The sequence below is a fragment of the Peromyscus eremicus genome, chromosome 10, assembly GCF_949786415.1.
Source record: "Peromyscus eremicus chromosome 10, PerEre_H2_v1, whole genome shotgun sequence".
NCBI lineage: Eukaryota > Metazoa > Chordata > Mammalia > Rodentia > Cricetidae > Peromyscus > Peromyscus eremicus.
This window is the reverse complement of record NC_081426.1, coordinates 91,231,826-91,256,013: the sequence shown is the minus strand read 5'-3', so window position 1 is coordinate 91,256,013 and position 24,188 is coordinate 91,231,826. Positions and strand designations below refer to the sequence as shown.

Genomic DNA, 24,188 nt, shown 5'->3' with positions numbered 1-24,188 from the left:
AGTTAAATAAGAACAAAAGCAAGCTAGGACTGGCCACAATCCTAAAGCAGTTAGTCTCAGTGATGGGATACCTTACTTTAAAAAATAATGTTTAAGAATTTGAATTATGCTTTCTCTGTGTTAATGTATAAAAAATAAAAATAAATTATCTCTCAATTGGAATTTTCTCATTAACATATTCATTTCACTATATGGAGATTTTTGTTATATTTTCTTCATACTAATGCCAAATATTGAATTTAATGCCATAGTGGCTTATGTTAGGATATTGCTTCTTGCCTGCTTTTTATTAATTATGAGATTTTATTAATTGAATTATGATTGAGTCTAAATGAACAGATGAGCTAAAAGAATGTAGTATTTGAAGTTAAATTGCTCTCCAAATAGGAGAAACAAAAGGGGTAAAAGACAAGAAGAATTAATAATTGAAGTGGTCTGGATAGAGGTGAGAGCATATATATAATGACCCAGGGCCCTGAGTGCTAACACAAGACAGACAGACTGTGGCTTGTAGGCACTCCAGCACTATCTGAAGTGAACTAGGGCCTAGGAGGTTAGAGTAAGACCTCAAGCAATGTGGTGAGATAGTAATGGCCATGAGAAGGGAAGAATTTAGAAGACACAATTGAAATGAACTTGAAAAAGAGTTCTGAGGCTGTGAGGCCGTGGAAGACATATCTGAATTTGTCAAAATGACAGGAGCCAAAACCATTAAAGAGTTTAGGCATGTCATTCATAGTGACAGGACAACGTACTCAGCATGCAGCCTAATAGCTCACTTGAGTGTACTAGCAAGTTCTAATAATTTATGTAGCTTGCCTAGGAAATGTAGAGAGGAACACAGAGAATATTATATTACACATAATCACTTATGTATTTATCTTTCTACCTTGTGGTATAAATGTGAATTAATGTCACTTTCATTAGTCCTCGATATTTTAATCATAGAAAAGTGCAGTTTAGTAATTTGTAAACATTATAAAGGGAGCAGACAAATTATTGATATATAAATATTATACTATACACTAATGCTGATGATACTAAGATATTGGACACTGTTTTTGACACTGAAAACAAGAGAATGGCAGAGAAATAGCTACTTACCTCAAGAAATTTAAATTTTCCTCCTAATGGGGGAGTAGAGAAAGCATAATTTTGCATAATTTATTCATCATTTGCTTATTTATCCTCTCACATAGTATATGTCATGAAGTATTCAGATCCTAGTGACTAGACCACCAAGGACATTATGAAGCACTGGAAAATGGAGTGATAATAGAAAGCGAGAGGGCTGGCCAATGACGTCAGTTAGACTTCAGGTAAGTCTGGTTTGCGAAAAGACAGTCATATCAAGGTCTCCGGTCAAGATGAAGTAGCATCACATGGAAACACACAGCGATGGAGGGAGCTTTGGCTGTCTAAGAGGGAGGACAGTATAACTGGAATAGCGTGGGTAGGAGAGGATGAGGTCCCACAGCGGGAGTGAGAGATGATTGCTGCAGAACCTGTGGGTTGCTGTAACCCCTTTAGATATTATTCCAATTCTAATGGGGATCAATGGAGGTGCAGAAGTAATAAGCTTTCAATGACAGTTTCAATTGCCTCATGATATTAATACTTGGATTGGTGTTGAGCTCAATATGGGAAGATGGTAACAGGATTTATTGTATGTTTTGTGGTAGAGTGGGCATGACATCCTAAGGAATCTCATATGCAGCATGAGGAAAAGGCAGGAACTCAGGGTCTCATGTAAGTCTCTGCCTTGGCAAATTAGCGAATCACTACGTCATAAAGGAATAGCAAAAGTTAAGTAGAGGAGCAGTTTGTCTGTATATTTGTATGCATGTGTATGGGTATGGATATTGTTAATAGCTCAATTTTGGCGTTATCTAATTGTCTCAATGAATGAGTTCCTACAGAAGTTTCCTGAGCACATTTTATATTCAAATCATTGGTCTACATCAGTGGTTCTCAAACTGGGCCCTGACTCCTTGGGTCCGTCAGAAAACACAGATACTTACATTATGATTCATAACAGTACAACAATTAGTTATGAAGTAGCAACAAAAATGATTTTATGGTTGAGGGTCACCACAACATGAGGAACTGTATTAAAGGTCGCAGCATTAGGAACATTGAGAACCACTGGAGTAGAAGACAAGCTGTATATTTAGGTAGATGATCTAGATCATATATATATATATTATATTATATATAATTTTTATATAATATATAATATAATATATAATTTTATATAATATTTATATAAATATTATATAATTTTATATAATATATATAATATATAATATTAATATATATATAATTTTTTTTAAAAAAGAGGCCCTGATGATAGAGATAGTTTCTATTTTTTTCCAGCATAGAAATAACAAGAGGTTTGAAAAAAGTGGGCTACTAGCTCCATGGTTGTCTAGGGTAAAAGTTCCAGGTAAAGAGGAAAGCAGAATCCAGGTGAGGTCTGGCTTCCTGGAGGAAGGGCAGGGAGGTCTCTGTGAAATGCTAGGTGAGGAGAAGGGAAAAAGATGGGGCTGGGGCTGAGAGAGAGAGAGATAGATAGATAGATAGATAGAGAGAGAGAGAGAGAGAGAGAGAGAGAGAGAGAGAGAGAGAGAGAGAGAGAGAGAGAACCAGAGGAGTCAGTAGCCGGTAGAGCACTGTAGGGATTTTCTTATTTTCTTATTTATTCTGGTGAGTAGCCAATTCAGGGATTAAACAGAAGGATGTTCTCAGATATTCAGATGATCATTACCTGATTGAGTGTTTAAAAAATGTATCTTTTCAGTCACAGTGTTCCATTCAGGCAAGAACTAGAGACTAGAGAAGAGAGATTAGTTAGGAGGCTATTAAGTTAAATTTGGGTTGAAATAATTTTTTTTTCCAAAAATCAGTATAGTCATAGAAGGTGAGGAAAATGGTTGGATTCTAGGTTTACAATGAAATAGAACTGGCAGGATTCACTGACAACTCAGATTTTAGGACATGAGAGAAAGTTTTCAGGTGGTAGATTTATAACATCAAGAAAGAATGAATGACAAAGTACACTGAAGCAAGTTTCAGTTGTTTTGAATTTGGAAAGACAAAGGAAGGGAAATTACTTGGAAATGACAGTGGAAAAAAAAGGATCAAATTTTATTTTTAGGATCTGAAATACATGGAATGTGAGACAAAACATAAAAGCAAATAAAATCAAAACCAACCAACCAACCAACCAACCAACCAACCAACTAACCAAAACTCAAAGAAACAAAAAATGCTACAATTTGAGAGAATAATAAACTAGATTTTATTAAGAGTGTGGAAATGAGGAGTATTTTGAGAATGCAGGTGAGTTTGCTCAGAGCTTAAATTCTTGAGTGCAAGGAAAAATTTTAGGAGCATGGTGTTAGCTTAGGGGGTTATCACAGCGATTCACTGGACTGTCGGACAGACAGATGGAACTCGCGGTTAGGTCTCTGAGAGTGATGGAGGGCAACAGGAGGCTACAGGCATAACGGGTTGATCCTAAACATCTCAAAGCAACAGTATTTTAAAATCAAGTGGTGGCTTTCTTTTCCTGAGGGGAAGTAGTTCACAGGGGTACCCAGAGGATGAAGGTCTTGGGACAGATAGAGGTAGGGTTTGGAGGAAATGATGGGATGTAGATAGCTATATAGATGAATGTAGATTTAACCAACCATCTTATTAAATAAGAAACACAGAACCAATGCAAAGAAGAAAGCCAAAGATCAGAGCTAAGAGCCTTACCCATCTGCTGCAGCTATCCTCTTCAGCCAAGAGACCTCTTCGAAAGAGACCTACTTCCTGTGTGTTTGTCTTTATATAGACTTCCTGTTCTGCCTTCTCATTGGTTGTAAACCCAACCACATGACCGCCTCGTCACTGCCTGTCTGTACAGACCTCCAGGTCTTCTATGGTTGGTGTTGAGATTAAAGGCGTGTGTCTCCAATGCTGGCTGTATCCTTGAACACACAGAGATCTACCTAGTTCTGTCTACCAAGTGCTGGGATTAAAGGTGTGCACCACGAACGCCCAGCTCTGCTGTGGCTTGCTATTAGCTCTGACCCCCAGGCAACTTTATTTATTAACATACAAATAAAATCACATTTCAGTACAAATAAAATATCACCATAGATGGTGTTTGATTCAGATGCTTGTTAGGATTTTCTCCAACATTCCATATAAACACTGAATATGTGCAATTTTATTTTTCCAATAGCAAAGAGAAATATTTGTGAGCAATTTATACTATAGGAGTGTCTTTTGTGTACTTTTCCATCTTTGGCAGTATTTATTTTATAGTCATTAATTTTCTTTTTGTCCCCCCAAGTCAAAAAAGTAGTATAGTTTAAGATGTACTTTAAAAAGCCAGCCACTTACTGGAGGTATCTGAGGACTTACAAAATATCCCAATGGCCAGTGCCAGCAGCCATCCTTAGGTTTGCTCAGCGGGCCCAGACATTGTCATTAATTTTCAAATGGCTGCCTGTAGTTTACACTTGAATTACACACCTATTAATTAGTTTTGTCTAATCAGTCAGTATAGAAGATTGAGCTAGCTTTTTAAAATGTCTGAATTATGATCTAAAAGGAAACACACAAATACCTTCCCATGTCATCAAACATGGATGCAATTAGAGTTGAGACGAAAAAAGTAATTCTGTAGAGCAGCCAAGGACAATGACAATGGCTGGCAGTGCTTTGGACCTATGGTATCTCGTTAGCCAACACCTCCAAAAGAGGCAACCATTCCTGCCACTTGGCTTTTTATCTAGTAGCTTGTGGTGTCTAGAAGGAGCATTGTCACACATTAGGATAACTCCTTTTTAATCTCTAGATCTATCATCTATCATCTATCTATCTATCTATCTATCTATCTATCTATCTATCTATCTATCTGTCTATCACTTATCTACTTCTGTCTGTCTGTCTGTCTCTATTTAAGGAAGGTTCTGCAGTAGTAGGTTTTTGTATGACTTTCCAAAAGGGTATTTAGTATTATTTACCCCCATATTTTCTTCTTTATTCTTCTCTTCCAAACCACATCACCCTTTCCATTCTACTCCCCCCTTTAGTCCTTAATGTCACTGTGTTCTCTCCTCCCTACAATACCTCCCCTCACACCATGGTCCTCTACTAATTTCCTGTCCTCTGTGGATATTCTAGATTAAACCCACATACATATCTGAATATCAAAATTGGCACCCACAGATGAAAACACACAATGTCCGTCTTTCTGAGTCCAGGTTTCCTCACTCAAGTGCTTCTTTGCAGCTTCATTCCTAACAGCTGGATAATAGCTTGCCCATCCAGCATTCATTGTTTTTAAATCTTAGCTGTTCTGACTATGGTAAGTTGATATCTCAAAGTAATTTTAATTTCCTCTATGGCTAAGAATGTTGAACATTGGCCGGGTGGTGGTTGCTCATGCCTTTAATCCCAGCACTCAAGAGGCAGAGACAGGTGGGTCTCTGTGAGTTCAAGGCCAGCCTGGTCTACAAAGCAAGTTCCAGGAAAGGCACAAAGCTATACAGAGAAATCCTGTCTCAAAAAACCAAAAAAAAAAAAAAAAGTTGAACATTTAAAAAAAAATGTTTCTTGGCCTTTTGTGTTTCAAAATTTGAGAACTCTATATTTGGTTCCATGCCCCATTTTTAAAATTGGGTTGTTTTCTTCATGTTTAGTTTTTTTAGTTTTTGTGGGGGGGGGGGAGATATTGTAGAAACTAACTTTCTGTCAGATGTATAGCTGGTGTCATAGTTAGGCTTTCTATTGCTGTGATAAAATACCAGAACTAAAAACAACTTGAGGAGGAAAAATTATTTACCTTACAACTGTAGGCAACGATCTATCACTGAGGGAAATCGGGGCAGGGGCCTGCAGGTAGGAGCTGATGCAGAAGCCATGGAGGGTGCTGCTTACTGACTTGCTCCTCATGGCTTGCTCAGTCTGCTTTCTTATACATTCTGGGATCACCAGCCTAGGGTGGCACCACCCATAATTGGCGGGACCCTGCCACATCAATCAGTAATTAAGGAAATACCCCACAAGCTTGTCTACAGGCCAGTCTGGTGGAAACATTTTCTCAATTGCTTTCTCTTCCAAAATGACTCTAGCTTGTGTCAAGGTGACATAAAAACTAACCAGTAAAGCTGGTAATGATTTATTTCTCCATTTTGTAGGCTGCTTTTTGACTCAGATGATGGTATCTTCTGCTTTACATAGTGTTTCAGTTTCACAAGGTCCCATTCATTAACTGTTGTGCTTAATGCCTGTGCAAACAGGGTTGTATTTACAAAGTCCTTTCCTGTGCTAATTATCCTGAACTAATTATATTTCAAGTGTATCCCAACTTTGTCTATCAGATTCAGAGTCTCAGGTTTTATCTTGAGGATCTTTATCCCTTTGGCACTGAGTTTTGTGCAGGTGAGGAGATAAGGGTTGATTTCATTTTTCTACATGTAGCCATCTACTTTGATCTCATTGTTGAAAATGCTGCCTTTATCCAATGTGCATTGTTGGCCTTTTTTTTTTTTTTTTTTTCAAATATCAGGTAGCTGTAAGAGTGTAGGCTTATATGTTGGTCCACAACCTGACTGCTGATTTTTTTTTTTATATATATTTGAGTCATAGAACATGGAGAAATCAAGCCAGTACTGACCTGAAACCTTCATCCCTACTGGCTGGTTTTCATACTGCAAGAAGGTGCTGTGTATGCTGCTAGACAAGAGAAGCAATTATCAATATTACCCATCTGTGGACCCTGCAAACTGCAATAACAACTGGCTTGTAAGCCAGGCTGCTGCTACAATGACGACATAAACATGGGAGTAGTCAACCATTTTCTGAATAGATTTAAGACCCACGGCACAAGAGGAAGCCCATATAAGACACTATTATCAGACCATGAACTTTTGACTAGATTGATCATAGATCCTAGGGGAGAACCTATTACTTTTATGATGCTCAATGGACATGCTATTAAATGGACTTCAAATGGCTTGTCCTTCTACCCATAGATTAATGAGTCACTCAGTTCTTACCAGAGAAACTTTTTTTTCAGCAGATAGCAATTATACCAATTGGTCAGTGTAGCTTGAGTTTTCCTACCTGGCCCACAGTCAGGACAAATCTCTGTTACCTGCCAGTCCCACAACCACTCAGACCCAACCAAGCAAACACAGAGACTTATATTGCTTACAAACTGTGTGGCCGTGGCAGGCTTCTTGCTAACTGTTCTTACAGCTTAAATTAATCCATTTCCATTAATCTATACTTTGCCACATGGCTCGTGGCTTACCAGCATCTTCACATGCTGTTTCTCATCATGGCGACTGGCAGTGTCTCTGACTCAGCCTTCCACTTCCCAGCTTTATTCTCCTCCTTGTCCCGCCTACACTTCCTGCCTAGCCAATGGCCAATCAGTGTTTTATTTATTGACTAATTAGCAACACATTTGCCATACAGAACATCCCACAGCACTTCCCTTTTTTTTTTTTCAAAAAGGAAAGTTTTAACCTTAACAAAGTAAAACTACATATAATTTGGGAATTTGGGCATAGCTTCTCTTACTACTTCCTGCTGGAGTGGGGCGCTGTATCTTATGGGGAAACAAACAAAATTTTAGGATCATGGAGTAGTCCGTGAGGCTGTATCGTCTGAGCCAGTTGCCTTGAAACCATTTTGGATGTTGAATCATCTGGGCCATGGTGTCATCGGAGATCTTTCAAGGGGTCTTGGCTGGTCAAACCTGATGTATCTTAATCTTGAACAAATCCATAGCCTCTGGCTTTCTGTGGGAACAAATGCAGAGTCTCCTTTCCAAAGTAACATATCCTTACATCGAAATTTTGAAGTCAAGATATCTTTAAAATATGCATATTGGTTTAACTCAGCTTCCTTTACAATCAAATATCTCTCTGCAGTTAAAAATCCCAAAGACAATACAATCCAGATTCTCTGTGTGATATCCATCTTTACGTGGCTTATTTTTTATATTAATTTTACTGTCTCTTTAAAGACTTTATTTTTTAAAACTATGTATTTGTTTATATAACTCTATATATCACCTTTTTTTGTCTCTTTCAAGCCTACATATCTTTTACACACATTGTAAACTATTACATCTCAATCTATCTTATTGTGAATCTACTGCTTTAAACTGCAGCAGCTGTGGCTGCTGGCTCTGCCCACCTCAGCTTCCTAACATGGCTATGTTTACCACCAGCTCTGGGAGCTATCGTGGGTCTATGCTTTTATCCAAGCAGCGTGTAGTCCAGAAACCTCTTTTTTTTGTTTTGTACTAGCAAAGGCTAAATCCACCATGCAGCTTAATCTGCCACTTGCAGAGGCCTCATTCCCGACATACGGCAGGTCAAGCCCTAGGAACCCACAAGTAGCTCAAACCAGCAGCTGCCGCTCATTTGAGAGAGACAATTAGGAAGCTGTTTTTAGCTCCGTTTTAGAATCTTTTTTCAGATTTTAGGTGGAAACTCTTGCCAACACATTGGACGCCATTTGTAGCTTGAATTTTCCTGCCTGGCCCACAGTCAGGACAAATCTCTGTCACCTGCCAGTCCCACAACCACTCAGACCCAACCAAGCAAACACAGAGACTTATATTGCTTACAAACTGTATGGCCGTGGCAGGCTTCTTGCTAACTGTTCTTACCGCTTAAATTAATCCATTTCCATTAATCTATACCTTGCCACATGGCTCGTGGCTTACCAGCATCTTCACATGCTGTTTCTCATCATGGCAACTGGCAGTGTCTCTGACTCAGCCTTCCACTTCCCAGCTTTATTCTCCTCCTTGTCCCACCTACACTTCCTGCCTAGCCAATGGCCAATCAGTGTTTTATTTATTGACTAATTAGCAACACATTTGCCATACAGAACATCCCACAGCAGGTCAGGGTTCAAAGACAAACAATTTGTGGATTATTTGGCCCTTACTAGAGCATTTATATCATATACACCTCTTCCAAGGTTGAGGGCTAATTTCAGAGGAGGTGGCAGAAAGAGTGTGAGAGCCAGAGGTGGTGGATAAGTACATGGAAACAGTGTTTTCTGGATGGAGTGGAAGTTGCGTATATAAAGTCATAGTTATTGTGACAGTGTGCACAAGACCTGCTCATACTCCAGTCAGATCAAATTCCGTCATGGAGAGGGGAGATGGACACCATGTCCCACTCCCAACTGAGGAGGCATTGGCAACTGATAGCTGCTAGGTGAGTCAGAGTCAGTTTTTCTTAAGAGTGGAACCCTGGTAAGTCAATTATGTGCCAATGAAAGACTACACATCCAAGAACAAAGTCAGCACAAGTTAGACCTGATGTGTTTAAAAATTAAGGGGACACAAAGTTGGGTGGCTAGGGAAGAGGGTGGTGGATATGGAAGGAGTTGGGGGAGGGGGTAAGTATGATCAAAATATATTGTATAAAAGTCTCAAAGAACTAATAAACATAATTTAAGGATAGGCACAGTGCCTGCCATGATGATATCATATTTTTAATGATTGGCACTATCTAGACCTGGTTGTATAAGTGTAGAATTAGTAATCAGCTCCCAACAAAAGGAAATATATGCTGGACATTTCCTTAAAATGAAAAATCATATCTACCATATGATTCAGCAACACTGCGCCCGGGTATTTATCTAAAGGACTCACAGTCAACATGTCACAGAGACACTTGGACATGAATATGCATCTATGAAGCTGTCATGCTGAAGATCATTGTTATCATTTTTTGATGATGAATACATGCTAAGAAAAATTTAATAAAGGAAATGCTCCAAAGAAAATGAGAGTAAAACAAATCAAGTCAGACTAGAACCAAACTAAACCACCGTCAGCCGTAATAGTGAATCACCTAAGAGGAACACGAGAGTTTCAGTTTGACAAGGGAATAGAGCTTCCCTGAAGTGGAACTCATTCATGGCATACTGAAATATTAATATCTATACTGGTCAATCTGGGCTAAACCAGTTTCATCTGTTATTTATTTTTATATAATTTGAATGAATATCTGTAGGAGGTGTGCTAATAATAGCTCCAGTTGCCGTGGTATGATAGAGAAAACGGAAAGTTCCCATTGGCTTTCAAGCTCATGCTTAACCTGTGTTTCCAGATGTATTTGTCATCACCCGGATACCTGACATGCAGCCAGTTAGTACTTGATCCATTTTCCAGTACTGACCCTGAAAACCTCATCTCTATACTGAGGGGTAGGGACTCTACAGTTTTATAGAGGAGGAAACAGAAATACTGATTGTTAAATGACTTGTGGGCTATAGTCATCTCGCTGTTGAGTGTTCTGCCAGCTGGGAAAGTAAGGACTCTGCTTTCAGAGTCCAAGATGTTATTAATGGGCTGTGTCTTTGCACAGATCTTGGGAGTTCTCAGCCAGGCACCCGCTGAAGCTGGGCCTTCTCTGCAGCCCACTGATGTTCCTGCTCAGCCCTGAGCATTTCCTCTGCTGTGTATGCATTTCAGGGAGATCCCAGAAGTTTTCAGCACTTTTTTTGAGCCCAGTCCTTGTGTTTTCTGATACACCTTCCTCTTTCAGTTTCTTTCTTCTTCTCTCCTGCTCATCTCTGTTTAGGAACCAGCCTTGCTAGGTGTGAAATGCTGTCTGAGTGAGATGTTTCCCTGGCTGATCAGAAAGGCACTAGTCCATAGTGTCAAAGTGGGCCTGAGACTCATGCTTTTGGGCAGTGGACCCCAGTCCAACTCTGGGTGGTACGTTGCTTCCTTGACATGAAGTTGGCACTGCTCCAGGGCGGCGGCATAAGAAAGAATGCTGAAAATATTAACTGTAGAATCTACCTACAATGCACTTCTCATTTATTTTCTGTGTAGCCCAAAGCTTGAATGGGACCATAAGCATTCTCTTCCTTCTTTTATCTTTTTTTTTTTTTTGGTTTTTCGCGACAGGGTTTCTCTGTGTAGCTTTGCGCCTTTTCCTGGAACTCACTTGGTAGCCCAGGCTGGCCTCGAACCCTTCTTTTATCTTATACACATGTCCTTTATTTCTCTCCTTTAATGTCCATATACCAGAGATGAAAAAGAATACAATAAAGCATCCCTCTTGGTTCTCAAAGCCCATGGATTCCAGCCATGGAACTGGCATAGCTACCCGTTCCATGGCTTGGCAGGCCAGCTTGGTGTTCAGTAGGGACCCAGGAGCCACATATTTCATAACAGCATCTTCTAAAGACTACCAGGCAATGGGATATATATGAACAGGCTCAGCGCCTTCACACGGACTCAAAGTCCAACAAACACCAGGAGAATGGGACACATTTCTGAGAATATCTGGACCTGGGCAGCCTACTGTGAATTGGATAACATTCGTCTTCTAGGTTCCTTTTAAATAGTTCACTTCCCTCCTTGACATAATCCTTTATTAAAAGCATAAGAAAGAAAAGAAAGCCTCACTGTAAGGCTAAGTTTAATAAGTGTGCATTTTAAACTCATTTGACATTGTGGATGGTCAGACATTGTCCTTTGTTATCAGAGTAGCTCCTGATGTCTTTGGGAGCGATGGGAAGAAAGATGGGAGGAGAGGCTAATAAACCATTTCTGGCCTTAAAAATCAAAGCTCCCAGCATACCAGCTATTATAGGGACTGGGTCGGTTGGTAGGCCTATTTAAAGATGTTTTAAAAAATGCATGCTGAGACGCTAAGCAGAACTATCATGTCTCTTCCTGTTCTTTGTCGTGTGAAACTCACTGCCAGAGAAAGTTTTTTCACTCTCTGAATGTTTGCACTTTGAAAAATCATATTCCTAATTTGGACTGGCAACCATGCCAAATATCTTGGCAACTTTACAAAAATAGCTTCGATGTTAACGGAAAATGATACACTATGAAGCCTGTCATACTGTGTTACACTCATAGGGGATAGAATAGAATTAATATGGCATTTTTCTTGTTAACTTGAGATTTCAAAATTAAATCACATTTAATTCTAAGTAAGAGATACACGTATGGAATGCAAACCATCTTAGTTTGGTTTCCATTGCTGTGCTAAAGACCGTGACCAAAAGCAGCTTCAGGGGACAGGGTTAATTTCACCTCATGGTTTATAGCCCTTCAAGCAGGAAGCCTGGACAGGAACTCAGGGCAGGAACCTGGGGGCAGGAACTGAAGCAGAAGCCATGAAGGAAGCCTGCTTAGTGCCTGCTCTTCATGGCTTGCTCAGCCTGCTTTCTTCTCCAGTCCAAAACCACCTGCCCGAGGGTGGCACTGCTCGCAGTCATCAACCAGTAACCATGAGAATGCCAACCTGTGAGGGCATTTCCTAGGTTGAGGTTCCCTCTTCTCAGATGACTCCAGTTTGGGTCAAGTTTACAAAAACACAAATGAATACAATGACTTTTTCAGTTGCTCATGTTGGTAACAAGTAGAAATAATAACACAATAATCACAGTTAATAATTACAGTATTTGATATTGTTAATTTCTGAATGGAAATGATTGGTGGGTTGGATTGTTGTACAATAGCTTTGAGGTTACAACTGTTATAAATGATGCTACAACCTACCACTGTTGCACAGCATTTATTATATACAGACACTAATATACATTATCTTTGGTGTTTATTAAACATTCAGGAGGGGCCTTGTTCTTCCTAACGTGAAGGAAAAGCAGAAGCTCTGATAGTTTCATTCACTTGTTCACACCCCAGTGAAGTGCTGGACTTGAGATTCAAGCCAAAGGTGGTGTTACGCACCGCTGAGGCCGAAGGATCACAAATTGGAGGCCAGCTGAGGCTGCATTGAAAAATGGTCTCAAATAAAACCATTTGGATTGTCATTTAGCCAGATCTAAAGTCTCTGCTCTTTTAACCGCTTTCAGCTTTATCTCCAAATAAAAGTTATTTGTTGGCTGCTTGTCATGCCAGGACACAAGTGACGGTGGCCTGGACTAGAGTGACTCAGATGAGGAAAGGTACAGCGAGGTCTTGTCAGAGACAAATAGTCAGGGCTAGAAGTGACTTCAGCTTGGACAGACCAGCTCTAGTGGAATCAGAACGCTGAAGGTGGTTCATGGCTGATGGACTGAACCAGATAAAACTCATTAAGAGTAATGGGCATGGTAGCACATCTATTTCATCCCAGTGGTGGCAGAGGCAGGTGGATCTCTGTGAGTTTGAGCTTTGTCTACATAGTAAGTTCCAGGATAGCCTATGTAGAGAGACCCTGTCTCAAAAACCGAACAACAACAAAAAGAGTAAGAAGTATTATAAAATACAGAAAATCCTTCACCCATCAAGAAAATGTCAATCAAAACTGCATTGAGATTCTGTTTCACCACAGTCAGGATGGCAATCACCAAGGAGACAACTGCATGTACCGGTTAGAAGGCGGGAGACAAGTCACCCGCGTGCCCTGTTGATGGAAATGTAAATCAGTGCAGCCACTGCAGGGATCAGTGTGGAGAGCAGTGCCAGATTACCCAGTTAGCCGCTCTTGGAGAGACACTCACAGGAACAAACCTAAATTGGGACACGAGACAGACACCTGTACATCCACGTCTAAAAGCCATTCACAGTGGTCAAGCTCTAACCACCAACAGATAAATGGGGAAAAATATAATATATATGAGATTTATTCACATACATATGTTTACACACACACACACACACACACACACACACAACTTTTACTCAGTCATAAAGAAGAGGAAATTAAGCCAATTTCAGGAAGATAGGTGAAAAGGAGATTAAACAATTCAGGTTCAGAAACATGAAATGATGACTTTTATTTCTCATACATAGAATCTCATTTAAGAAAACACTATGTGAAAGTAGAAGGGCTATTTGGGAAGAAGGGATCAGTGGATGAGAAGTGGAGAGAATAGAGAGGGAAGGGGAAATATATGAACAGAAATACATGTATGAGAAGTGTGTAATGAAATGAAGACATTTGGGTAATCGGTATTCACTGATAACATAAACATGAGATCTATGAAAAGAAAAGCCAAAGCCAAAGTGCTTCAGCGGGGGCTCTGCATGAAACAGTGCACTTGAACTTGGTCATTTGAATTCTGAATAAAGGATTTTATATCATGTGGGAGGATATGGGGAAACAAGAGGAGGTATGATTTCCCGGAAAGGGAGAGTGGTTCCTGTACCTGGGGAGAATGGAAAGATGATGAGGATCTATCAAAGCAGCTGTTGCCTTTGCAGCTCCCCCGATGTGCCAGCTGGAGAGGAAGATGGAAGAACAAACATCTCACCCTCCATCAGATACCCTCTCCAATGTCTAATGCTTTCCTTACTGGCTGGGTCAGAAGCTGCAGGGTAAGACGGTCTGTTGATAGGTTCTGTTCTGGTCAACCTTCAGGACCTAGCAGACTGAGGAAAGGTGTGGAAGAGAGCTAGAGATTCAGGTTAGCGTAAAATGATAGGCAGAGGATAAGCAGTTGGACTCAATCATAAGAGAAGACACCGGGAAGCAGAAATACTGGGTTAGAAGTAAATGAAACTTGAGAGCTGAGGTTCAAGTTTTGCTCACCCACTGGACTGGAGAGTCCAGTTCATTGTTCATTCATTCTTTCACTCATTAAATAATTTATTCATTTATTTAATAACTCACTTTTCATTTTCTACTATGTGTCTGGCATATCATTACTGTTCTTCACATAGGATATAGTATAAGCTAGTCAGGAGATATGCTAAAAAGAACAACCAGGAACATTTTTCTGGTGTGTGTATTAATTAATTTTAGATGATTCTGTTATCTGTCATTATGCTATACTTAGGTACTAGGACCAGGGAGTTCATTCCAGGCTGTTTAAGTAATAAGATGTGGAATTTCTGTAAGTCAATTGATGCATTTCTGTGGGATGTTTTGTATGCTGTGAATATGTGTTGCACTGATCGGTTGATAAATAAAATGCTGATTGGCCAGTAGCCAGGCAGGAAGTATAGGTGGGGCAAGCAGACGAGGAGAATTCTGGGAAGAGTAGGGCTGAGTCAGGAGTTACCAGCCAGACACAGAGGAAGCAAGACAACAAGGCAGAACTGAGAAAAGGTACCAAGCCATGTGACTAAACTAAATAAGAATAATGGATTAATTTAAATGTAAGAGCTAGTCAGTAATAAGCCTAAGCTAATGTCCATACAGTTATAGTTAATATAAGTTTCTGAGTGATTATTTTATAAGTGAGCCGTGGGACTGTGGGTGCCAGGTGGACTGGAGAAATTTTCAGCTACAAGGCATTATTGATTTAAGGGTACAGGAGGCAAGAGTCTAAGGGGATGGTCCAGGCTGAGTCCATGCTGAGTTTACATATCAATGAAAGATGATTTACATAGGCCAGGGTTCCCTTGGCTTAATCCTCATTTCCATAGATGCAAATATCTCTCATAACAGTTCTATAGGTAGCATTCCTTATTTACAGTTCCTCCCACTTTAGATTCAACAGCCAACCAGATTATTTTTCACCATAAGCTGACTGCCTAGCAACCTAACATACCTCCTTTAGCAGACAACTGGAAGAAGAGACCCAGAAAGTAATTCCAATGTTAAAGGAGGAAGTGGAAAGATCTTAACTCCTTATCCTGTGTGTGTGTGTCTACTCATATTTTTTGGATGAAATGGCATGAGAAAGTACTTTTTGAGGTCATGGCTAGTATCCATTCTTTCTCTAGCTACAATCTGACATACTTGAAGAGAAATTCAGTTCCTATAACATCAAGCCCCAACTCCATTTTGCACTACTTAGTGATTTTAGGTATTTGAATGACCCACAAGACTTAACTTGAGAACTGGTTGTGACACTGTGCTGAGCTGTGGTTGAAGATGTCATCATGAAGGATAATGATGTCGTCTTATAAAAACCCTTGGAATTAGTTCATATTTGAAACTTAGATTGTCATATACATTTACTAATACTTTGTTTTCTGTGTCACAAAATATGAATTAGAATGGCCATTGGCATACATGTTGTGTATCTTCCCTGGGCATGTCAAAAATATAATAGTCTTCTTGTATTTGAATTATAAAGCCCATGTCAAAATCTTCTTCATTGAGCAGCAAACCCAGTAAGGGCCATAATCATTTTTGTCTCCAAAGTGCATCTGCAGCATATTACATGGTGTTCTGCTTGGTAATTACTCAGTAAAAGCAAAGTCTGTTGAATGAATAAATGAACACTGAAGAATGTATCCTAAATTCACACTATGATGGACTTAAGTATCAGATAGGTCTTTTTCTTGTAGGACTAAACTTCTTTGTTAGAGGTTTGAAAATCCGACTTCCCTGGAGTTCTATTTTTAATAGCTGATTGCTGATCTCCTCCTAATGATGGTAGATGACAACTGACTGGTTAGCACACAGTACAGAGATCTTTAAAGGTGTGTGTTATTCTGCAGTGGACATTTGTCAGGACATTCAAGAAGTTCCCCCTAACTTCAGTGAACATTTATTGTTATCTTCAAGGTCCCTAAACAGCAGTTCTTAAGACTCAAAGGTGAAGTTCAATTTAGATCATTTACTGCAAAAGGGAAAGTTCTCAAAACCATTCAGAAAAGAATACAATTCAAGTATAAAAAGAGATGACACTCTATGGAGTTTATCAGTTTGCTAATGACTCTATATCTTCATTTGATAGTTAAAGTTTGTATAATGGCATTTTCATGCACTATTTTAATTAAGTCACAGTTCTGGAAATAAAGTTTTAGAACACAATAGGACACTTAACTCATGGACTTTGGAATCAAACAGCCTGGGTCTGAGAAACGACTGTGACCAACTGTGATCCTGAGTGAAAGACTCCATCTCTGCCCCTTGATGCTTCATCTGAAACTGTAGGACAGGACTCGTGGAGTTTGTTTTATTAGGTTTTGAGAGAACCATCAAATGAGAAACTCTAAAAAGTATCAGTCAGGTTGCGAGTGCTCAGTGTTTGCTATTATTAACTTGTTTGAAGGCTAACAATTTATAAATAAGAAATAACATTTTAACTCTGGTGGAAAGTTTGAAACTTCAGTGTTCTGTCTACCTTATCACTTTATAATATTTATTTGGAATGATACATATTTGGTACTCTCTCTGGCATTTTGAGACAGTACAGTCTTGCTATAATTGTGTGTTTTTGTTTTAAATATGACCCATTTGGTTGTGTAACCATGTTGCCAGTTGATGGCTTTTAGTTGTTCAAGTGAATGGTGGAGAAGATAGTTACTATTAATTCTAATCTATAAATTTATTACAGAAAATCCAGTATTCTGAGCCAATAAATGCTTAAGGATTTTTAAAGTTATAGGAAAAGTATCCACTGAGTGCTAAAAACAAAGCCTTTCTTGACCTACCCATAAATACATCCTGTTCACACTATTAGAACTGTAAATCTCTTGTTTGGATACTTCCTGGTTATATAAAACATGGAGTCACGATCACATCCAGAGCATCGTTTTCACCCCCACTAGGAGGTGTTAGATAAAATATTGTACTTAATTTAGAAAAGGTAGTTTGCAGAAGACGTAAATAGATACAGTTATAACCATGTGAGTTGGCGCTGATGGTGGCTCAGAGGAAAGGTCCCTGGGAAAGAGATGAGGAACACTGTATTTGTGTCACAGTGAAGGAGAAGGATTTGGATTGGAGATATGGAGATCTCAGATACCATCACGAGGGACATGGTTCTGATCATGGCGATGGCTGAAGTCACCGAGAGACCAGGTGGTGAATCTACAGAGGGCAGTGGGGTGAGCAGTGAAAGTTGAAGGATGTTTAAAGAGGAAGCAAAAAGATGCAGAGGAAGGAAAACAAAGCTTGGGAGAAAAGTCAAGTCAGACTGTTGTCTAGGAAACAAAAAAAATCCATTTTATGTCAGTTTTTTTTTTAGATTTATTTATTTTACTTTATGTGCATAACGTACAAAGGCATAAAGCACTTTTGCCTGCATGTATGTCTGTGCACAAAATGCATGCCTGGTGCCCATGGAGTTCAGAAGAGGGTGTTGGATTTCCTGGCACTAGAGTTACTTATAGTTATGAACCACCATGTAGCATGAATCTTAAAGGGTCTTATTAATAAAAACAAACCCAATCCAGTTATTGGGGTGAATGCTGGAAGATCAGAGAAGCAGAACAAGCCACAGCCACCTCACCTTGCCAGTTCCTCAGCTGATCCTGTTTCCTCAGTCTGGATGACTCTCATCTGAACTGTGCTGCTCAAAAGCCTAAAAGCTTAACCAGGCTCTAGTTCCTGATCCTCACACCTTATATACCTTTCTGCTTTCTGCCATCACTTCCTGGGATTAAAGGCTCACTTCCTGGGATTAAAGGCATGAGTCACCACGCCTGGCTTTTTCCAGTGTGGCTTTAAACTCACAGAGATCCGAATGGATCTCTGCCTCCCAAGTGATAGGATTAAAGGTATGTGTGTCATCATTTTCTGGCCTCTGTGTCTATCTAGTGGCTGTTCTGTCCTCTGACCCCAGATAAGTTTATTAGAATGCACAATATATTGGGGAACACAATACCACCACACCACCATGTAGGTGCTGAGAACCAGCCTAGGTTCTCTGCAAGAGCAGCAAGTACTCTTAACCTCTGAGCCATTGTTCCAGACCCAACAAATGTTTTTGAAACTATTACTTCATGTAAGGTTTTGAGATATATCTATAAAAGAAACATAAACTTACATGCTACTAGAAGAGATAATAAAATATAAGTAAATTCTGTATTTTGTTAAAAGGTGATAAATACATCAAAATAAGTGGTGTAAGATACACACGGGAATCAACTTCCCGGAGCTGACGGCAGAGATCAGAAGGGAGACAGTGAGCCAGCCACAAGGTTACCGCTGAGTCAGTGGGTGAGGACAATGTGGAAGCAAAAGAGGGAGGCAACCAACACCTCAGGAGCCCCACGGGACGACTTATGCGTTCAAGACCTACTTTTTGACCTAAGACACCTACAAGGACTCTGCTCTGAGTGGGCATGCTAGCTAGACTTAGCCTTTGCTATTTTCAAAGGAAAATTAATCTTCAGCTTGTCATATTTGTTGGTTATTATGACCCAACTTGACCCAAACTGATGTTTTTCTTGACAGGGCATTTACTCTTCAACTACAGTCATTAGAAAACAGCAAATCATAGTAAAATAATTCATATGTAAGAAGAATACAAATGTCAGTTTTCTGGTCATGTATGGTTGAAGATATATTTATTCTAGTACCCAATAGCATTGACATTTTCTTCTTTAAAACTGTATCATGAGCAACAACATTTGGAATAAAATCAAAGGAATTGAGCTGTAGAGCATGCCAAGTTACTTGTGAGAAGAGAGATATGTATAACCACTGAAACTGGGATGCACTTGAGATATTTGAAGATCACACACACATGCACACACACATGCACACACACATGTACACACAAATACACACACATGCACATACAAGAAAAATTGTAAGTTTAGTTAATCCATGATGTGGTTATTTGTTCAGAAAAGCATCTACATACTAAAATAAATAAAATAGTCTTCTTGAAATACATACCTTATTTTGGAAGAAAATCTATGTCTTGAGTTCTAATGGATCCCCAAGTTCTCAGAATAAACAAAACAGAAACATATAGCTGGTGGTTTGGGTCCATTTCAGGACAGAAGCAGTTAAGGAACAGAAACTAGAATAAGCTAGTGCTACTTATGGGTGTATTTCTACTCTCTTCCAGAAGGAATGTGCAAGCTGCCAACACAATTTGCACACTGGACTGTAGCTAGAGTTTTCCTGCCTGGCCCACAGTCAGGACAAATCTCTCTCACCTGCCAGTCCCACAGCCGCTCAGACCCAACCAAGTAAACACAGAGACTTATATTGGTCACAAACTGTATGGCCGTGGCAGGCTTCTTGCTAACTGTTCTTACCGCTTAAATTAATCCATTTCCATTAATCTATACCTTGCCACATGGCTCGTGGCTTACCAGCATCTTCACATGCTGTTTGTCATCATGGCGGCTGGCAGTGTCTCTGACTCAGCCTTCCACTTCCCAGCTTTATTCTCCTCCTTGTCCCGCCTATACTTCTTGCCTGGCCACTGGCCAATCAGTGATTTGTTTATTGACCAATCACAACTTGACATACAGAACATCCCACAGCACTGGACAAGGCACCAATTCATTCACATTGACATTATCAAAACCACTGAGAGTTGCAACCTCAGTTAAAAAAAAAAAAACCTGCTTCTGGGAGAGAAAGGTAAAGTGTCTTGACTTCCAAGTGTCTTCTATACATCAGGTTCTGATACATAGATCTGGTCTTGTGCCTACAAATTTTTTACTCAGTAATAATGTATCAGTGTGATATCTGGCACCCTTTCCTTCCCATTTTCTGTATTTCCCTGTTTTAATGTTGCTGTCTGCTCAAAACAACTAAAGCTGTGTATTTTGCAGTAATGATGCATCTTAGGATTACAACACACAGTGAACAAAGTAAGTAAAAGTTGTCATAAGTATGTTTAAATCAATCATAATCTTGAAATTTCTGAGACTTCCTAGCAGTACTGAATTACTCTTCCTGCATCTCTAAGAGTAATATGCCAGGCATTTGAAAACACTGAGAAACTTGATCCCTCACCCCGGGCACTGCTGTCCACTTCTCATGGAACAACCACATATCCAATACCAAGTACCTCTGTGGAACTGCTTGATACTGTGAATAAACAAGTGAATTACACTTTCTAATAGTAAAGAACCATATTCCACTGGAGATAGAATTGGTACAGAGACCTGGGAGATATTGCAAACACAATGTATAGATCTCAAGGCTGAGCTGGATTACTCAGGAAGTGATTTAAACTGGGAAATTTTGTGAGGCAGGGAAAGGCATACCCATAAGCCCAGCACTCAGGAGATTTAGGGAGCAGTCTGGGCAACACAATGATGTCCTGTCTAAAAAAAATGGTTAAACAAACAAAAATAAGAAAGTCACGGTGAACAGTCACAACACTTTATTCCCACACAAAGAAAATTCAGTTTTGATAAAAAACAATTTCAATAATTGTATAATATTTCTTCATGTGTATGAGCATTTTATGTGTATTTTGTCTGCATTTGTATCTCTGTACCATGAGCATGCAGTGCCCATGCAGGCCAGAAAAGGGAGTAAGATGCCCTGGGACCAGAGTTATAGACGGAGGCTGGGAATTGAGCCTGGGTCATCTGGAAAAGCAGCCAGTGTTCTTAACCACTGAGCCATCTCTCCAGTCTCAAGCCTTGAATTTTAAATATCAGTAAGCAGAGATGTAAAGTTTGGCATTCAGTGTATGATTGCACTTTGAATAAGATACCTGAGGGGCTTTGCAGTACCTTTGGTGCTATGTGAGGGCCGACAGAATGGCAACTGCCTTGTCAGGACAGCATGCAGACCCAGAGAAAGAAATGGAGCTTCGCACAAGGCCATGTCTTTCCTTGAATAAGCAACTTTTCACCAAAGACCACAGTGCACCCAGACAGAAGCCAGAAAGAATAAGAGCTGTCACAGACAGGGAGCCGTCTGCCAGATTCCTCCCATAATCTTCATTCATTGGTGTCAGAAACTAAATGTCTAAAAGTTCTTGGCGTAAAAAAAGCAACTCAGTTTCTCTGGGAATCCACAGTGTGCCACTGGCTGAACCGAAAGCGGCAGGAACTGGGTGCAAAGTGAGCCGGAAGGACCCACACCATTCGCTTACGCTCCGTTCCCTCCCCATGCCAAGGAGGCTTTCATTTTCCCTTTCTTCTTAAGTGAAGAACACGAATTTTTTGGTCTATAGAAACCAGAATGGTGATACTCTGGTAAAGCAGGTGGCTTACCTTGCTGATGTTGCTCATGTCTTTGGTGATATGTCCCATCTTGGCAAATGAAATGCACCAGGATAGTCATTTATCTTCCGTGGAAAATAAACGTGGCCACAACAAGCATTTTGCTACTTAATTATTATATTTAAGAAAAGGCTGTGTATATTTAAGTTTTCCAGAATATGTTTTACTTGACCTTGAGAATGTAGATTTCAATCCTGCCTGGGGTTTTGAATGTTTTCCACTTTTTCTTGGACATGCTAGGTAACATGGAAATAGTTATCTTTCATGGTGGGCAATTGCTTCACTTCTGTGGGTTGCTCCCTCAAATTTTATTTCAGTGAGAAAATTATTGGCCGGTTGGTTCAAAAGAACACTTTAAGTGCATGATTGAGCTTGCTTCTTCCCAGCTATGATTTCAACAGTTACAGCATTGGCCACTGAGGAAAAATAATAGTTTTCTCCTCCCGTCAATCTGGCATGTCTTCCGGCTGCATTGAGGCTCAGGACCAGCGTTGAGATTAATCAGTGTGGCTCTTAGTAACATGCTTCCTTGACACAAACACATTGTTAAGGCCCCAGGAAGCCTTGTCTGTGGCTTGTTTACAGCTATGGGTGAGTTTCCAGAAATGCTGGGATTTGTTCTATGCTTCTTTCTTTGTTATTTTTTCAATTATGTAGAATATTTAAATTCAGAGAGTGCTAGAGAATGATTGCATGGAATTTGGACTTAATTAAAAAACTGAAGATACCACTATACTTCTCTTCAAAGTTGAATAAGTGTTGTCTCCAAGTTGTGTTTTCACACTAAAGCTCTTTAGATGTCTCTTGAATATCAGGAGCAGAAGTCTATGTCAGTGGAAATAAGAGCTATTTTTATGATATACTTAACCCGAGATTCAGAGCGGCCTTCCATGGGAGTTATTTAAAACACAACAGAGCTTATCTGTCTGGGATGTTTTAAGTCCTCCTAATGAGTACTTCAGATGGCCATAAATACATTGCTATAAGACCCGTCGTGAAATAAGCCACTTGCCTCTATGATTTTGGTAGCAAAGTGTTTCCTCAAAGCTTCATGCCCTAAGATAGATTTCTCTAATCAGTGGTCACAGCTCTCCAGATGTGTTAAAATCCCAGCAGAAGTCTACAGAGCTTGCCTTTCTAGCTGACTGTTTAGGATGAAGGATCTTGAAGTGGAAGGAACTTCATTTTCGGCAGTTGGACAAAGGCCAAGTGCAAGGCGGTCATGAGAGGTTATTTCTAGATGCCCCACTTTCCTGCACCCCTGTCCATTTTTTTGCTCTGTGATTTTCCCCTCACTTAGAAACAAGGCTTTTGTCAGTTCTATTGGTATTTTCGGTTTCCATTCTTCCACGGTTCTATTAGGAGCATGGGATAATGGCTCATGTATTTTGCATCTTGAGTGCAGATGCCATTAGAGTTCCTAAATTGCTTGAAAATCATCTTTGCTAAAGGATTTAGTATAATAAATTTTCACCGCTTGTAAAAACTGTGTGCCATGCACTTCCAAATCATTTCCAAACCTTGCTCTTTCCTGTACTCCATGTACTAAATAAATAAACAAATAAAAAAAATATGTTTTCAAAGTTCTACTTCCACTCTCTGTTTCTCAAAGGAGTGACACAGAAGTCTGTAGAAACCTCCATGTTCTAAACTAACAGGTGAGTACAGGCCTGCCCTTCTATATATTAGTAGGCTCTGTTGCCTGTAGTTCTGGTGACCATCTCATCCTGCATGAGAAAAATCACAAGGCACTGTCCTTACATAACTGAATTAGTAAATCAATGCCAGCAGCCACCCACCTCCAGATGTCTTTGAAATGATAAAAATGAAATCCTATTTATTTTAGCCTCTGTCAAGCATATGGGGTGCATGTGTGCATGTGCATGCATGTACACACACACACACACACACACACACACACACACACACACTTTAGTTTTAGCCATCAGACTGTCCTCAATAGGGAGGTGGCAGAGGTCAGAGGTTGAATTGGCCAGGGGAATTTCCTTGGATCCGTTGACCTTATCTCATTCCTTACTTTGGTTAGTTCCACATTAGCTCCTCCTCAATTCTACTTTTTGAAATGGTTCCAGGATCTTCTAGGCTGCTCTGAATTTGTTCAGAATTTGGACCCCCAATGACATCTTTATTAAAAAAAGATTTCCCTGCTCCTGCCAATCAGGACTAAAATTACGGTCACTTACATGTTTTGAGAGATTATGATTTAGCTGCTCTTCATTCAGGGCACACTGGCATCATTCTTCAAGCCTCTGATTAGATTTTCTGTGCATCTTCCTGCAATGCTTTTCTTGTCTGTGCACGTGTTAGAGTGGGAGATCTCACATTCCAGTGG

General features: G+C 39.8%; 1 protein-coding gene across 14 annotated transcripts in view; it reads left to right on the top strand.

Annotated features, from left to right (window-relative positions):
* Positions 1 to 24,188, top strand: part of Mapk10 (mitogen-activated protein kinase 10) — a 266,659-nt gene that overhangs the window by 88,362 nt on the left and 154,109 nt on the right. For 3 of the 14 annotated variants that reach the window (XM_059274824.1, XM_059274823.1, XM_059274832.1), the window contains exon 2: positions 1,200 to 1,319. The exons of 10 other annotated variants lie outside the window; for them this stretch is intronic. In XM_059274824.1, coding sequence (XP_059130807.1) covers positions 1,299 to 1,319 — 21 coding nt within the window. In that variant the 5' untranslated portion in view covers positions 1,200 to 1,298. Of the gene's footprint in view, positions 1 to 1,199; positions 1,320 to 24,188 lie in introns of those variants that run through there. One more of the 14 variants, XM_059274836.1, reaches the window with a different exon arrangement.